Genomic DNA, 18,525 nt, shown 5'->3' with positions numbered 1-18,525 from the left:
CGCGGCGGCTGTCCCCAAACAGCTTGCCTCACAAAAAATGATACAAGTCTGGAATTGCCGGGGAATAGGTTCCTCCACGGCAATTCAAAATCTAAAGGATCTTGTGAAGCAGCATCAACCTGAGTTATGTGCTTGTCTGAAACCAAAGTAGGAGAGAATTTGATCAGTCAGTTAAGTAGGGAGATTAAGTATGGTAATTACTTTTGTGTTCCAGCTAAGGGGATGAGAGGTGGTCTGACTTTGTTATGGAAAGAGGGAGTGAATCTGGAGGTCCTTGGAGCTACGACATATCAGGTAACAGGTAAACTTTCAAATTATTACAGTTCTACTTCTTGGTTTTTTAGTTTTGTATATGGGGAAGCTATTGCTCATCTGAGACATAGATTCTGGTATGAGTTTAGAGATATTGCCCCCACCATACCTGGCCCTTGGATAATTTTTGGAGATTTTAATGCCATAAAATCTCTGGATGAGAAGGTAGGGGGCAGAGCTGTTTTTACCAATTGCATGCTTGCGTTTAATTATCTTATAAATTATTTGAGTTTGATAGACCTGGGCTATAAAGGCCCCAAGTTTACTTGGAATAACAATAGAAAGGTGAAAGACAACATTATGGAAAGGCTAGATCGTGCTTTTGCCACTGCTGACTGGATGGATCTGTTCCCTGGTATGGTGGTCAGGAATGTGGCTAATGCTACATCGGATCACCTTGCTCTTATGATCCATCTCAAGCCAATAGTGGAGAAGGCAGAGAGGCCTTTCAGGTTCTTTGATATGTGGCTAAAGGATGCCACTTGTAAACCTGTTATTAACAAGGCATGGCATGAGGTAACTCATGATATGACCTCATGATATGCCGGATTGGAGAGTTATACACAGGCTAAAAAATACTACAACAAGGCTGTCTCAGTGGAATAAAAAAGTCTTTGGTAATATCTTTTACAATATTAAGAGAATCCAAAAGGATTTGGATAGAGTTCTTCAAAAGGCCTTCAACCTTACCAACCATGAGAAAGCAAAATAGTTGAAAGCTAGTCTTTTTGAGTGGTATGAAAGGGAGGAAGACTTCTTGAAATAGAAGTCGAGCCAGCACTGGATCAAAGAAGGTGGCAGGAACACCAAGTTCTTCCACATATCCACTGTGTATAGAAGGAGGAAAAACCACATTGATAATATTAAAGACAATGAGGGCAGGTGGAGAGAAGGTAGGCAGGAAGTGGGATATGCAGCAAAAGAATACTTTGATGGTATTTATACCTCTGATGAGCCTAATGCCAATTAAGATATTCTAACCCTGTTCTCCCCATGCATTACGGACAGAGAGAATACTGGGAATGATATTTGGAATGTGGTAAAGAAGATGTGGGTTCTTAAAGCACTAGGACCTGATGGGTTCCAGGGGTGCTTCTATCAACAGTGCTGGGATGTGATTGGTCCCTTTATTATTGATTGTGTTAAGAACTTTTTTTATCCAAGGGAGCTTGAACCCTAGCTTCAATGAAATTTTTATTGCTCTTATTCCAAAGATCTCTAATCCGGATCATATGGCAAAGTTCAGACCTATTAGCCTATGTAACTTCTGCTACAAGATTATAGCAAAGATTTTGGCTAATAGGCTCAAAGCACATATCAATAAGATTGTCTCCCCTTTTCAAGGTGCCTTTATTAAAGGAAGAAGTATTGGAGACAATATTGTCTTAGCCAGTGAGATCTTTCATAATATGAATCATATGAAAACCAAAAAAGGGTTTTTGGCCCTTAAGATGGATATGGCTAAATCATATGACAGAATAGAATGGTCCTTCATTGATAGTATCTTTCGAAGGCTGGGATTCAGTGATAAGTGGAGACTCCTCATCTCCCAATGCATCACAACAGTTTCCTATAGGATACTGCTGAATGGGTCTCCCCTTGAGCAGTTTAATCTAGATAGAGGCTTGAGACAGGGAGATCCTCTCTCCCCATATTTGTTTATCTTGGTGTCAGAAGCTCTCTCAAGAATGATAGCAAAGGCAGAGAGTAATAGAGATATACATGGTATTAAAATTAGAAGGAATGCTCCTCCTATTACTCATCTACTGTATGCTGATGATTTTATTCTTTTCACTAAAGCTAATCTAGCTGAGAGTGGAAAGCTTAAGAACATCCTTGAGACCTACTGCAAATGTAAAACCCCATTTTTTTTTATTTATCTAATTAAGTGTGGTATTATTATTTATTGATATAATTTTTGAAATTTTTGAGAATATAGAAAATAGAAATTTTGGTTTAGCAAAACTAGGACTCTAGGAGAGAAACGTGGGATAGTTATCAAGGATAACTTACATAGCTAACTTTTTCTTTCTCTCCCACATTTTCAAAACAAAAGAAAAACCCTACTGAAAAAAAAAAAAAAAAAAAAGAGAAAGGGGAATGCAAAGTATTGGGCTCACCGCACTATTGATATGCATAGTTGTTTACATCTTGTAGATTTAATAAGGTGAGTTATATTTATTTATTTTTTTGTTTCCATAGAAATAGGATATGTTGTTTGTTATGTGTGATCATATGGATTGTATATTAGGAATATAAAGCCATTAATGAACTGTATAGAGTTTTGTGAAGAAGATGAATAGTTAACAATAAACATCATTCCAAAAACAACTTGTCTGTGCAGTCTTTTTATTCTGTTCAGATGGAGATCTTCCCTTAGTCGGATTTCTCTCAAATTTAATCCTTAGTTACCTGATACATTTAACTATGACATATATAAAGTTTAGACAGATCCAACGGTGGAGTTTTTGTCGAGGCACGCATAAGAGTGACTGGTCGTAGTATATACTACACCAGAAAACTACACTTCGCAGTCATAGGTTTAGGCATAGATGAAGGATGAACACATATAGGATCTTCCTCAAATTTGATCTACATATTTACAACACACAGTAGTCATAACCATTAATATTGGAGGGCAATCCGATGGTGGGATCTCAGTCGAGGCATTGCAATACAGGACTATTGATTTTGGATAAAGTTGTGAATGAATGGAAAAAGGGTTAATCTATTGAATGGATTGTTGTTTATGATCATTGTGCATGATTTTCTACTGCCTGAAATTAGTATATTTACATAAAAGTGTAACCTTGGTTTATTTGAATATAAACATGGTAATTGATTGAGCTTGTGCAAACTGTCGCTCTTGGGAGTGTGTTATAAGAAATATTGCCTGGAAAGTATTGTTGATCATGGAAATTTATTTTGTTTTGTATAGTATATATACTATATGGATGTGAAATCATTAAAAAAATTATGACAATATTAGAATAAGATGGACATTGTTTCAGCAAGATTTGCCAAAACACACCAGTTGAGGGTCGAAAGTAATGTTTTTGGAGATGGTGAAGGAGATGGTTGTTGGGGAAAGATGAGACTGGACTTCAGTGTGAAGTTGCCTACGTACCCAAATGTATTGTTTGGGATCAAGTCTCGATGCGTAGTTCTGAAAAATGATGAAGGTTGGATTTTATAGGTAGGATTGGTGATAGTTACTTCCTCGTTCTCCAATATTCCAATCGTGGGATGATGTTGGAGAATTGGCGGGAGAACTGTCCAATCATGGAATAAAGTTAGAGAGCTGGCGGGACAACTGTCAGCTCGTGGGATGAAGTTAGAGAACAGGCGGGAGAGCTGTCAGTTCGTGGGATGAAGTTGGAGAACTGGTGGGACAACCGTCACCGTGGGATGAAGTTGAGAATCGGGGAGAGAGTCATTTCGTGGGATGAAGTTGGAAAACTGGCGGGACAACTGTCAGCTCGTAGGATGAAGTTGGAGAACTGGCGGGAGAGCTGTCAGCTCATGGGATGAAGTTGGAGAACTGGCGGGAGATGAAGTTGGAGAATTGGCGGGAGAACTGTCGTGGGATGTAGTTGGTAGAATTTGTTTGACTCGCAAACCATGTGTGCAATTGATATTGATTTTACGTGTAGGTATGTAGGCTTTGAGCGTGGGCTTTTTGTAGATAAGCTCTGAGTATGGGCTCTGAGCGTGGGCTTTTTGTAGATAAGCTCTGAGTATGGGCTCTGAGCGTGGGCTTTTTTGTAGCAAAGCTCTGAGCGTGGGCTTTTTTGTAGCATGGGCTTTGAGCGTGGGCTTTTTGTAGATAAGCTTTGAGCATGGGCTTTTTTGTAGCAAAGCTCTGAGCGTGGGCTTTTTTGTAGCATGGACTTTATATTGAATTGGGCTTTTATTGGGCCACATTTGTGGGGGCCGGAACAGACATTTCCCATATTAATGATATGATGATTACGCATTCCATCTCTAGGAGATGTGACGTGAATGCGGGTTGGATATATTTGATGTTTTGACGCATTCCATCATTGTGAGATGTGACGTAAATGCGTTTGGATATATTTTATGACGCATTCCATCCTTGTGAGATGTGACGTAAATGCGGGTTTGGATATGTTTTATGACGCATTCCATCCTTGTGAGATGTGACGTAAATGCGGGATTAAAATTTATAACAAGGTTCCATCTTCTAGGGGAGGAATTAAATGTCTTTTGCCTCACTAAGAGATGTGACGTAAACCTTGGATATGTGGATTCATATGATATTTTATGACGCATTCCATCCTTGTGAGATGTGACGTAAATGCGGGATTAAAATTTATGGCAAGGTTCCATCTTTTAGGGGAGAAACTAAATGTCTTTTGCCTCACTAAGAGATGTGACATAAACCTTGGTTATGTGAATTTACATGATATTGATATTTCACGAGTTCATAGTGCGGAAATGGGAAATGGTCCTTTAGAAAATATAAAAGATTTTTAAGATAATTTAATAAATCATGGGGGGAGGGGTTCTTAATTAAAAAATATATTAATAATTTATATAATACTTGAGACATTATTTTTATATTTTATTGTTATCATCGAATTAACTCTGTTTTGTAGGAGGGTGGGCTACCTAATCCTTATTGCAGGGATGAAGCCCACTCTAGACTATGAGGCACTAAGGTACTGTACGTATACTTCTTAAAGTTATTATTTAGATAGTTGGTTACAATGTTATATTAAATTTTATGTATTATATTGGTATGTGCTACATGGATTGCACGCTAAGAGAAACTAGGTTTCTCTTGTCAGTTGGTGACAAGGGATCGATGTCTCTAACATAGCCGAATGATGTAGACGTGGTATACGTAACTTCATGGCGATAATGTGTATTGTTATGAACTATCATGAGCATTGCATTTAGGGCACTCACACCAGCATTTTTAATGCTGACCCCAGTTTGCTTTGCATTCGGGGGTATGTTCCTTAGGGGTGGGCAATGGGCCGGGTCGGGCTAGCCCGGCCCTAAACATTTAAAGCCCTTCAAATATTAGGACTGGGTTGGCCCGGTCCTAAAGTCAGCATAGGGCCGGTTCGGGCCGGGTCACAAGTCTAAACCTCAAGCCCTTACCCTACCCTAAGCCCTCTTTAAAGGCTTTAGGGCCGGGCTTTAGGGTCGGGCCTATATATTTTCTTCTTTTTTTTACTACATCAGTTTTAAAACTTATTTATATTACAAAAATGTACAATAATCTATAAACTCAAAGTCCAACCAATCTAGTAATAATCTTGTATAAGTCCAAAAATTTAAAATGCACATCCACAATCTAATGAACTGAAGTACATCGAGAGTTCGGAATTTGTTCTTCCTTGTACTCAAACCTCACTAAAATTACATTTTAAATTGAAATACATAGACAAATAATTATATTATCATTTTAAAGGAAGAAGTAATAGATATAAAGAAGAAACATAATAGTTTTGGTTAAGGGTCATGGAAGTTGTTAAACTATTTGTAATATCATAAATTATTTCTATAATAGATTCAAACAAATATAATATTACCTTTCTTCTAATTTAAAAGTGATTCAAGCTTTGTATATGGAAATGAAAATATTTGCTTTTGAACAAGTGATGGAGAAAGGTTTGAGATTACAAATGTCATTTTTCCTCGACAAAAGGTTGTTTTTGGTTTCTATGTTACAAATGTCTGCTCTGTATTTTGCTTTAATGGTGTGGAAGGAAATCTTTAGTTTTAGACTTGGCTTGGATGTGAATAAAAATATAATTTATAAGAAATAAGTGAGAAAAGAAATTGAGAATAATAAGTTATGGACTTTGACTTGATGATCAAAGGAATAAAGTCTTATTTTTTATTAGGCTAGTGCTCATTGTTCTTCATGGCTGTTAAGTTGACAAGTTTTTGTTATATAAGACAAGTTATTGGAAGTACCCTTGGGTGTAAGTGATAAATTACAAAGGATAATGTTATTTTAATTGAAAATATTTAACAAAGAGTTGGACAATTATGGTATGTGTATTTATAGTGAAAGTATGAAACAGGGCCGGTTAGGGCTTGGTTAGGGCTTGGTTAGGGTCGGGCTAATGAGGGCTGAATTAGGGTCGGGCCTATGTTTTAGAATCTTAGCCCTAGCCCTGCCCTAGAAGGCATAAGAAGACCGGGCCGCCCGCCCTAAACTCTGTGAGGGCTTTAGTTGTGAGGGCTTTATAGGGCTTAGGGTCGGGTCGGTCAGGGCTGGGTTAGGGTCGTTAGGGCCAAATTCCCACCCCTAATGTTCCTTATGGAACCTAGACCCTTCGCAGGAACCGCAGCAGTAGTAGCTGTTTGAGTTGGAAAACCATGGAGCTATAGTTGGAGTAGCTGGCTTTGCTTAGGAGTTGTTTTTCTTTAGAGATTCAACCTTTTTGATTGTATATTGGATTTTGAGTTAATAAGTTGGGACGTTCTTGTTTATTTTTATTTCGGTTTGACGTTCGTCGACATATCAGGATGATTGTAATTTGGAGGTTATTAATTTTGGATTTATGCAAGTATTCTTATTCCAATATTTGTTTTTTTTTTTTTTTTTTGGATTTAAATGCATGTTTATCAGAAAGGTATGATCTCGGTTCACGCCTCGGGATTGGTAGGATTTGGATGACGTGGAAATAGAGTAAATATCTATTTGTTGTCGATTCGAATTCTACGAAAAATTGGGGTGTGACAGCAAAGCTTCTGGAGAGAAAATAAACTTTGATAAGTCTAGCATCTTCTGTAGTAAAAATGTGCACAAAATGCATAATAAGATGTTTAAAAGATTATGGAAGATGAGATTCCTTGATATAAAAGACAAATATTTGGGGGTTCCTATAGCCCTCTCCTAAAAGAAAAAAGAAGACTTTGACTTCCTGGTTGACAAAGTGCACAATAAGATTAAAGGTTGGAAGGCAAAAGTCCTCTCCCAAGCTGGGAGGACAACCTTCATACACGCTATAGCGCTATAGCACATGCTACACCTCTTTTTGCTATGTCCACCTACAAACTACCTCGATCTACTTGTCAAAAGATTGACAAAGTTTGTAGGAATTTCTGGTGGCATGGGTAGGAAGAAAGCAAAAGTATCCACACTATAGGGTGGGATAGTATATGCAAACCTAAGGCCTTGGGAGGCCTAGGGTTGAGAAACGTTGGGGACATGAATAGGGCTATGCTTGCAAAGTTGGCCTGGAAAGCTCTTATTGATACCACATCTATATGGTCACAAACCTTCCTAGCTGCCTATGGGAAATCTTGGTTTGATGTTAAAGCTGAACCCCCAGTTTAGGCCTCTTGGTTCTGGAAGGGAGTCCATAGGATAGGGATATCCTACCAGGGGTGGTTGGGAGAATTGGCAAAGGGGACAAGGTCAATGTAATAAAGCAACCTTAGATCCAGCTCAATGAGAAACCCATCAAACTGGTAGAGATGTTACCTGACAGACTAGACCTTGAGAGCTTAAAGGTGAGGGATTTGATGCTTAGGGATGGCTTTGGATGGGACAACCATAAGATTGACAGTTTGTTCCCATCTGAGATATCTACTCTTATCAATCAAGTGGTGATAAGACCCTCTACTTTGGTAAGTGATTCAGCCAAATGGGGGGGGGGGGGGGGGGAGCAAGAAATGGTAGACTCTCTGTGAAGTCTGCATATTACTTCTTGACTAACTCTGGATGGCAAGGAGTCACGTCCTCCTTTAACACCAAGAACATCAAGACTCTTTGGAAAACTAAACTGCCAGCTAGTACTCAGCTGTTCTTATGAAAGTTGTATATGGACATTCTCCCAACAGGGGATGTACTGACCAGGCATAACCTAAAGGGATACTATGTATGTCCTCTCTGCTGGACTGAGCAAGAGGACCAAAATCATCTGTTTTCCAATGTGAATGGATAAAAGTGGTTTGGTTTGCCTCTGATTTGGGAGCAAGAGTGGATAAGAGGGCTGCTCTAAACACAAGAGATTGGATGGATGAGTATCTAGAATGGACTAAGAACAAGGACCCTGGGATGGCTGAAAAGGGTCTGCTTGCTTGTATTCTCCTACAAGAAATATGGGAGATGAGAAATAAAGCAAAGTTTGAGGGTAAAACACCCAATAGAGATGGTCTGCTGCGAAGGACCCATGCTAATAGGAGTAGATATAGCAAAGCATTTATAGATGCTCAGGGAGTGAACACACACCTTTTAACTCTTCTGAATTATATCATAATGAGGAATATATTTCTAATTTCCCACAAATAGAAGAAAACACATTGGTAATTAGATTTGAGGCTGCATACTGTAGGTTTACGCGAAAGGTGTTGCTGGGGGCTTTGGCTTGGGATGGGGAAGGCAAGCTGGTGGAGGCAACTACACGTAGATTTGAGGCTGGTAGTGCTGAGGAGGCTGAGATGGTGGCATTGGAAGTGGCAGCAAAATCTAGCAAGGACCACAGGCAAAATCTCGTTCCTTTTTGAAGGAGACTGTAGGCAAATTGTACAGAGCCTACATAACCCCTATAACTTAGACGCTCTCAACTAGAAATTAGACTCTATTCGGTGTATGATCATGGGCTTATGTCAGCCTTTCACCTTTTGTAAGTTTAACTGGATTAGCAGAGGATCCAATGTTGAAGCTCACGACTTGGCTAAGTGGGCATCAAGCAATCTAGATGATCAAGAGCCTGCTGCCAGAACATGTTGTTATGTAGCACTATACCTTTGATGCTATAATATGACATGTTTCTACCGAAAAAATAAATAAATATATATATATATATATATATATATATATATATATATATATATATATATATATGGGGGATTATAGAGGCATATTCATTATACACATTTTAGCCACATTTTAATGAAATGAATTAAGGCCTAGTTTTTTGTAGAGATGATCTCCCCCACTATGAAGATCATGCTCACAAAAAATCATAATATTTGGATATGTCTAACCATGTTAAAATTATTGTTCATTTGTGTTCATTTCTGAATTTTTTATCCAACGGTCTAAAAGTTTTGTGAGCATGTTCTCCATGATAGGGAGATCATATCTACAAAAAATCAGTCCTTAATTCAATTTTTAAGTCCATGATTTTGCTTGGATTAATTTATTATTATTATTATATATGTATAATAATAATAATAATGAGAACTCTACTTAATATATGAAAAATGGCTTTCTCATTTTTATTGTAAAGTACTTATGATTGCACTTGCAAAATTTTTTTTTTTCGAACTTTGGAGTCATCGTCACTTTTGCTATCTTAGGCACACTTATGCTAACATCTCTACTTGTTTTTTTTTTTTTTATACTAGAAAAAATATTAGGCTTTTGTTTTTCTTAATTTATTCTTTGCGCGCGTTGTTACAATAAGTACCTTCATTGTGTACAAATTCTCATTTGTAGAATGTCTAATGTTTGGATCCCTTAATAGTGCAACTGATTCTGTCGATGTTTTAATCCATATCTCTGCGACTAATTTGTCTACTCATTATATATGTTCAGTAATGTGTGAGTATATAAAACAATCCATACACTTAAAATGGAAGAGTGCCCATTAAGTGTGAGGGTGATGGTTCAAATCTATCTGGATCAAATATAATTACAACGTACTAGTTCTGGATTAATAAGAAATATGGTTTTGATGGTAGTATATATATGTACAGTACAATTGATAGCATTTGTGCAACACTTGGGTGAGTCTAACTGATTTTATATCTAGTGTAGGTATGTTCTCATGTATAGTTCTTGTCTAATATCTCACTGCAACATGGATGTTGCACTGTCAAATCTACTGCGACGTTAACATATATGTTGCACTGTGAATTACTGCTTATCCAAGCATTTGTACAATACTTGCGTAAGTCTAACTGATTTTGTATCTAGTGTAATATGTTTGAGAACAAGGTAAGTCTCATATATAGTTCTTGTCTAATATCCCACTGTAACATGGATGCTGCACTATCTTCTCCTCTTGTAGTTAAATTAGAAGCCCGACAATGGGTTCATAGCTTTTGTAAGTTTGTGGTAACTGTAAAGGGGGGATGTGAGTTTGGTAAAAAAACATCATGAAGAAAGTGGGTTTGTTAATATAGGTGATAATTAATTTGAGTCTAGTACGTGTTGCAGTGGGAGTTACCAATGGCATGGCATGCTCTACTCTATTGCAGCCCAAAAGGCCCCCAATATATTCTTGCCCACAACCCACTATTGTTTTATTTTCTTCAAAAATAATGAGAGTGAGGTGTTGCGTGACCTATCTTCTATGCATCGAATCGTTGTTGCTACTAGAGGTGGATCAGCAATTGACGATACCAACTTGGAACATATGAAACATGGAGTCACAGCCTGGTTAGACGTGCCTTTAGAAGTTTTGGCAAGGCGGATTGCTGCAGTTGGTGCCGAATCTTGTCCTGTTTTGCCTTATAAATCTTGTGATCCTTACATATATAGATGCTTTAGAGGGTCTTTTAGAAGAATCTAAGAAAAGAGGAGACACATATGTGAAGGCCAATGTTAGGGTTAGTCTTAAACAAATTGCTTCAAAGAAGGGTATTGAGGATGTATTTGATCTTACAGCAATTGCTATTGCAATCGAGGCACTCATACAAATTAATAAGTATTTAATGGAGAGAGCTCCTAATTAATTTTTAGTATATACCAGTCTGTAAATTTAATTATTTCCTATACATATTGTACATGGAAATGTGGATAACCCTTCATTCCGTTTTCCTTTGACTTTCGATCTAGGACTGGAATTGCATATATATAGGCGGGTATTCACATTTACCATGAACGTGACATTGTTGTTTCTGATTAAGATGGCATCCAATTTCTGGTTCTGATCAAGTCATCTTTATTCTTATTATGACTGGTAAATCAACAAGTTTTGTTGAAGAGTGGCTGATGAGAAAATTGTTTGTACAGAAAAATGGCAAAATTACCTAACAATGCAACGTACTTCGTTGTTTTTTACAATGACGTACTTTGAATTTATACTAAAAATGAACGAACTTCGTGGAAATGTACGTAGAATTTGAATTCGAATTCAAAATGGTATAGCATTTTCAAGAAATGTAGACTCAACACCACAAGAAGTGAAGTATGGAGAACGTTTGTAGTAGATACAATTCATGAGATCTGGGCAGAAAGTGGGAGGCCGATCAGGAGATTGAATCAGGATATAATTGCTCTGAATTTCTCTCTTCACCACTGTGTGGATCGGTTTTAGTTTACTGAGCTCCCTTCACCCTGCTCTCTTTAACCAAGCACATACAAATCACTTGGGCATAAGGAAAGCTCTCTTGCGGCTAAAAGCAGTGCTTTTTTTTCTTCTTATCCCTCCTCTAGTTTACATTGCTCGTTTCAATTGCTTTGAATTTCTATCTTCACCACTGTGTGGATCGGTTTTATTTTACTGAGCTCCCTTCACCCTGCTCTCTTTAACCAAGCACCCAGTATCCATCTCCCCCCCTCTTTAGGCAGGTGAGTCAAAGGTCTCTGTTTTATATCTTGGGTTGGATGGAACCCCCATATGAGAATATGGTGAGTTCCCCAGAGCAAGAAGATCCAAACAAGTACAAGCTAGAACAATTACAAGCAGAGATGAGAAATCTGTTTAGCTCAAAAGAAAAAAGGATAATAAAGATAGAATGCAGAAATATGGATGAGAGCCACCACGACCACACAACCATGATAGGTAAGTGGTATGGAGGCAAAGGCATCTCACTACAAGATATGGCGGATGACCTACATCAAAGCTGGCAAACAAAGGGAAGTGCAAAAGTGGAAATGATATCCAAAGGGTTGATACAAGGGACCGAATTTGAAAAAGTTGGAATTTGAAAAAGAGGAAGAGTTTAAGCATGTTATGGAAAATGGCCCTTGGTTGATACAAGGCTTTATCTTCTCTATTAAGAAAGGGATACACCTAGATACAGTGACCACATCACAGAAGTTTGATCTGGTGGACTTCTGGGTCCAAATATCTGGTCTCCCAAGGGACCGAATAAATGACGAGAATATCAGGAAAGTGGGATTAAGCATTGGTAAAGTCAAGAAGGTTGATCTGACATGTAGAGCTGATTTTAAAAACCCGGTGGCTAGGGTAAGAGTGCGCATGGATATAAAGGAAAGATTGTTGAAAGGCCTAGAGCTCTGCACTGAGGTGGGCGAAGTGTTTCAAGAAATGTTCAAATATGAAAAGCTAGATATATTCTGTTATTTTTGCGGATGTGCGCATAGGCATGATATCCATTTTTGCAGCAAAAGAGCAGCATATGGCCTGGAATTGCGCAAGTATGGAGGTTCCCCTAGAGAAATCAAGAATAATTTATCGTTCATGCTTAGAGCAAATGTGTTCTTTAATGGAGCAGCGAGTGCAGAGCCAATAAGTATTACGATCTCTGGTTCCCCACAGAAACCCAGACCAGACCAGATTCCGGCTAAAAACAGGGGATCCGCGGTGAGACGTCCTTGGTATGGAAGAGGGATGTTGTCAACACCCCACAAAGCTACGCCAGAAGGCAGGGTGGAAGGAGTCAGAGGGGGGGGGGAGGCGGGTACGGAGGATATGGAAGTCATGGTGACAGAAGTCAGAACGGTAAGTTCAGGAGAGGGAATAGGGTTGTCAATTACCGTTAGAGATTTCAATTCAAAACCTATGTATGGGGGCCCAGTGACCCTAGATACTCCCCAAGCTGGATTAGGTCAGGATAAAGACAGTTCCATACTAGGACCGGATCGTGGGCCAGAACCGGAATCCGAGATGGGAGCCCATAAAGGGGTGGTTGTAGTATGGACCCCCGACTTGGGACAGATGGACATGGGTTGTGTAAAAGGCCGAAGGACCCAAGATTCAGAACTAGGCCCAAACACAAAAGAGGGGCTGGAAGGTGGACGAGATAAGATATGGGGGGTGAGGGTTGGGCACTCTGGAGACCTAGGAGATATAGAGGCAGAGAGTGGGCACTTTGGAATTCGAGAAAATCTGAGGCTAGATCATGCCTCGCCGAATTTGGGCGACCCCCTTCCCCAAACCATCATTCCACTTCTTGAATCTAACGCAAATGATGGGAGAGATCACGCGTCTGGGACAGTTGAGATTGGGAAACCCAATTTTCGATTTTTTGGGTTACCAACACGAGGGAGAGGCTACAAAGTGCCGGTCTCGAAAGGATCCAGAAGGGACAGAACAAAGAAGTTTATACAAGAGGCGCAGAGATTTAGAGTGGGAAGCAAAAGGAAATTAGTGGGTGGGGTGTGTAATATCAAGGTTAGTATGGATGATGATGGTTGGCATAGACAAAGTGAGAGGTTGGCTATTAGACAATCAAAGAAAGCTAAGAGAGAGGCTAATGAACTGAGAGCAAAAGGGTTGGGTCATTTACTGATTCCTGAGGAAGCACCAATTATTTCTATCTCCAGTGACTCGATGGAATCTAGGGAACCATCAACACCAAACCAATCTCTGGACTCAAGTGGGCAATCAAGTGAGGGATGGGGACCAGAAATCCCAAAGGATAAAATCCCATCTGACGCGTTTACGAATGAGGAAGAAGAAAATCCATCTGAGGAGGAGGATCTGAACATGGTGGTGTTTAATAATGAATCGCCAGAGGAAGTATCAGTGGGATATGCTCCGTTGGAGCTTATCCAAGGTAGCCAAGAAGGGGGTGGGTATGAATCTGATAGAAGTGAGGAACGGTCTCTGTTCTTTCAACCCCAGCCTTTGGCTATAGATGATTCCACGGTAGTGAAAGAACACAATGGAAGAGGAAGTAACCAAGGTAAAAAGGAGAAGTATAAAAAGAAAGAAAACAGCTCTGAGGGGTACAGTGGGGATGGGAGCACCAATGGGGAGAGCTTTGGGCAAAGTGGAGCTAGTCAGGATAACCAAGGAGAAGATATGCCAAGACAAGGACAGTATTCTGAAAAGAAAGATGAAGCTATGAGCAGTGGGGGTCTGCAGACATCTCTCCCAGGGTTCGCGGTGGCTGTCCCAACACAGCCACCTCAGTTTCCATGACGATACAAGCCTGGAATTGCCGGGGGATTGGTACCACCACGGCAGTTCAACAACTAAAGAACCTTATAGGAAAGTTTGATGTAGATATTATATGTCTGTCTGAAACCAAGGCTACTAAGGTTAGTGTAAATAAGTTGGGTAAGAAGCTGAAGTTCAATGGTGTCTTTGCTGTGCCAGCCCAAGGACTTAGTGGATGGCTAGCTATTTTGTGGAAGGAAGATGTGAAGCTAGAAATTCTGGGAGCTTCTCGCAACTAAATCACAGGTAAAGTTTTGAATTATTTTAATAAGGATCCTTGGTTCTTTACTTTCGTGTATGGGGAACCAGCTTCTCATAATATAACTAAAGTGTGGACTGAACTGAGGGAGGTTGCTCCTCTAGTTCCAGGTCCATGGTGCCTGTTTGGTGATTTTAATGCTATATCTAGCCTTGATGAAAAGATTGGTGGTAGGAGTAGATTAACTAAAAGTATACAGGAGTTTAATAGCTTTATCAATGACTTGGGTCTGGTGGATTTGGGCTTTAAAGGACCCAAATATACTTGGAGTAATAATAAAAAACCAAAAGACCACATTCTGGAAAGGCTGGACAGAGCCATGGCTACTCCTGAGTGGCTAGGGGCTTTTCTTAATGCCCAAGTCAGAACTTGGGCTAATGCTATTTCTGACCACATCTCTCTTTTTATCAATTTGAATAGAACAGAAGAGAAGTTGCCTAGACCTTTCAAGTTTTTTGATATGTGGCTCAATCATGAGACCTGTATAGAGGTCATTGAAAAAGCATGGAACTCGATATCCTTGGATATCCCTGATCTCAACCTTCTGAATAAGATGGAAAAAAACTAGAAAAGACCTAGCAATGTGGAATAAACATATCTTTTGTAACATTTTTACCAATATCAAGGCTACCCAAGCTAAGCTGGATTCTGTGCTGGCAAAGCCTTTTAGCATTGTGAATTACAACAAAGCTAAAGGGCTTAAAGAGGAGTTACTTGATTGGTATACCAAAGAGGAAGATTTCTGGAAACAGAAATCCTCTAACTCATGGCTAAAGGATGGGGCCATGAATACCAAATTCTTTCATATTTCCACCATATATAGAAGGAGAAAGAACACCATTGAGAAGATTATGAATAATGATAGGGAATGGAAAGAAGGGAGGAATGAGGTGGGGGTATCCCTAAATCAGTACTTTCAGGGAATCTTCACCTCAGACCATCCTAATAGAAATGATATCATTCTCAATCTTTTCCAACCTTGTGTTACTGCTAGGGAAAATGAGATCCTTACTGCTGTGCCTAACATTGAGGATATCTGGGTAGTGGTCAAGAAGATGGGCAGTCATAAAGCACCTGGACTTGATGGCTTCCAAGGCATTTTTTATCAAAAATGCTGGGACATCATAGGTCCAGCTGTGAATGCTTTTGTGCAAGATTTTTTCATACAAGGGACCCTCAACCCTGAGATAAATGAGACACATCTTACCTTAATCCCTAAAATTGATAATCCTGACCATGCCTCCAAGTTCAGGCCAATCAGCCTATGTAACTTTGGCTACAAGATTATCTCCAAGATTATGGCTAATAGACTAAAAAGCCTTATGAATAGAATTGTTTCCTCTTTCCAAGGGGCCTTTATCAAAGGCAAAAACATTGGAGATAATGTGGGGCTAGCCTGTGAAATTTTTCATAACATGAAGAACATGAGGAATAAGGATAATGGGTGGCTGGCTCTGAAGTTAGACATGGACAAAGCCTATGACAGAATGGAGTGGTCCTTCCTGGACAACATCTTGGAAAAGTTGGGGTTCAATCACAAGTGGAGACACATGGTGCAGCAATGTGTCACTACTGTCTCCTTTCAGGTTATGTTGAATGGTTCCCCTCTTGAAAGATTTATTCCTGAAAGAGGGGTCAGACAAGGGGATCCCTTATCCCCATACCTCTTTATACTTGTCTCTGAGGCACTATCTAGGATGGTGGCCAAGGCAGAGCAAGAAGAGATAATACATGGGATTAAGATAAAAAGGTCTTCCCCTGCTCTGAGTCATTTGCTTTATGCGGATGACCTCATCCTTTTCATTAAAGCAAATTTGGTTGAAAGTGGGAACCTTAAAAGGATTTTGGATGATTATTGTGGGGCTTCTGGACAAAAGATAAACTATGAGAAATCCAGCATCTTTTTTAGTAGAAATGTCTCATATAGACAGAAGATAAAACTTAAAAGGTTATGGAAAGTGAGAAACTTTGCCCCAAAAGAAAAATATTTGGGGGTCCCTATTATGCTCACCAGGAAGAAGTCTGAGGACTTTGACTATTTGGTTGACAAAATTCACAATAAAATAAGAGGATGGAAAGCAAAGGTCCTGTCACAAGCTGGAAGAACCACTCTAATCCAAGCTGTGATTCAGGCCACCCCTCTATATGCCATGTCAACATATTTGCTCCCAGTCTCTGTGTATAATAAAGTGGATAAGGCATGTAGAGAATTCTGGTGGTCTGGAAAGGAGTATTCCAAAAGTGTCCACACCTTGGGGTGGGAACATATCTGTAAACCCAAAGATATTGGGGGTTTGGGCCTAAGAAAGGCTAGAGACATGAACAAGGCCATGTTGGCTAAGCTTTCTTGGAAAGCTGCAACTGATATCCATTCTCTATGGACAAGAACTATGTTCAGCATATATGGAAAGAAGTGGATAGGGGATAGGAAAAAACCCCCTGACAAAACCTTTTTTTTTTTTGGAAAGGTATCCATAAAACTTTCACTGATATCAGTGGGGGGTTGATATGGGCTATTGGCAATGGGAAGTCCACTTCTGTCATGACTAATCCTTGGATCAAATGCCATGACAAACCCATTACTCTGGAGGAATTAGGAGTGAAAGCTCCTGACTGGAACAACTTGAAAGTCTCAGAGCTGTTTAAGGCAGATAAGAGTGGGTGGGATGAGGCCAAGTTGAGCCTTCATCTGGACCTTCATCTGTGCAAAGGTATTAGAGGTCAAAGTTAGACCACAGGTGAATAATGTTGATAAGATGAGGTGGGGTGAAGATAGGTATGGCAAGCTCACTGTTAAGTCAGTTCACCACCATCTAAATCCTAAGGATGAGATAGGGTAGAGTTCTGGATGTAACACTCTCACCCTGAGACATATTTGGAAAGCTCCTATCCCAGCTCATACACAGATGTTCATGTGGAAAATGTATATGCATATGTTACCTATGGGAAACATCCTTGCTGAAAGGAGAATGGTTGGAGACTTCTCATGCCCATACTGTCTCAAAGAGATGGAATGTGTAGAACACCTTTTTTTTCAACTGTGACTGGATAAGAACCTTGTGGTTTGGATCACAAGTGGGAGTAAGAATACAAAAGGAACAACAACTCTCTCTCGAGAGATAGATTGGACCTGATCATGACCTGGTGCTGCTCAGCAGACTATGAAAAAAGACTGGCTGAAACTCATATAGTGTTCTTACTACAACAAATCTGGAAGACCAGAAATGAGATCAAGTTTGAGAATAGAAGGGCAAATCTAGAAAGAATGATAAGGGAAAGTAGAGTGGGAGCAGATAAGTGCTATCTGGCATACAGAGAAGACTTTCTTAACTCTACATCTAGTTTACCTTGTGAATATAATAGTCTAGAGTCTATCTTCCCTGTCATACATAATGATTGCATTGTAATTAGATTCGATGCTTCCTATTGCAGACAGACAGGCTGGGCTGGAGCAGGGGCAATTGCCACTGATAATGAAGGAAATATCATTAGAGCATCTGTAAGAAGGTTCAAGGTGGTGGAAGTAGCAGAAGCTGAGTTGGAAGCAGCTGAAGTGACAAGTGTGTTGGCAAAAAGGATGGAAAAACAACATTTTGTGTTTGAAGGAGATAACAAGGAAGTCATTGGAGCCTTACAAGAGGTTACGTGAAGATGGGAATGGGCAGCCGTTAGAGAAGCTATCATGCAAACGATGGCTGAGTTCAGATCCTGGGTGTATAGGTGGATTAGTAGATCGGTTAATGGGGATGCTGACAGGCTAGCTGCATGGGCGCGCCAGCAGCTAAGCTTCTCAGATCTTCCAAGTTGTATGTTAGATAAAAACTGTAGACCCATGTTTGTGTGAAGACTAATCTTCATAGTTTATTAATATAAGTATGATTT

General features: G+C 39.6%; 1 protein-coding gene across 1 annotated transcript; it reads left to right on the top strand.

The window, feature by feature from the left end:
- The first annotated feature begins 14,362 nt into the window (after positions 1-14,362).
- Positions 14,363-15,211, top strand: LOC147499279 (uncharacterized). The gene is made up of 2 exons (XM_086563446.1): positions 14,363-14,615; positions 14,694-15,211. The coding sequence occupies exons 1-2, from the start codon at positions 14,363-14,365 to the stop codon at positions 15,209-15,211; spliced, it is 771 nt and encodes a 256-aa protein (XP_086419572.1).
- Positions 15,212-18,525: the final 3,314 nt, after the last annotated feature.

The sequence above is a fragment of the Coptis chinensis genome, chromosome 5 (assembly GCF_015680905.1).
Source record: "Coptis chinensis isolate HL-2020 chromosome 5, ASM1568090v1, whole genome shotgun sequence".
Classification (NCBI taxonomy): Eukaryota; Viridiplantae; Streptophyta; class Magnoliopsida; order Ranunculales; family Ranunculaceae; genus Coptis; species Coptis chinensis.
The sequence above is the reverse complement of the archived record's forward strand: the minus strand, read 5'-3'. Positions and strand labels throughout refer to the sequence as shown.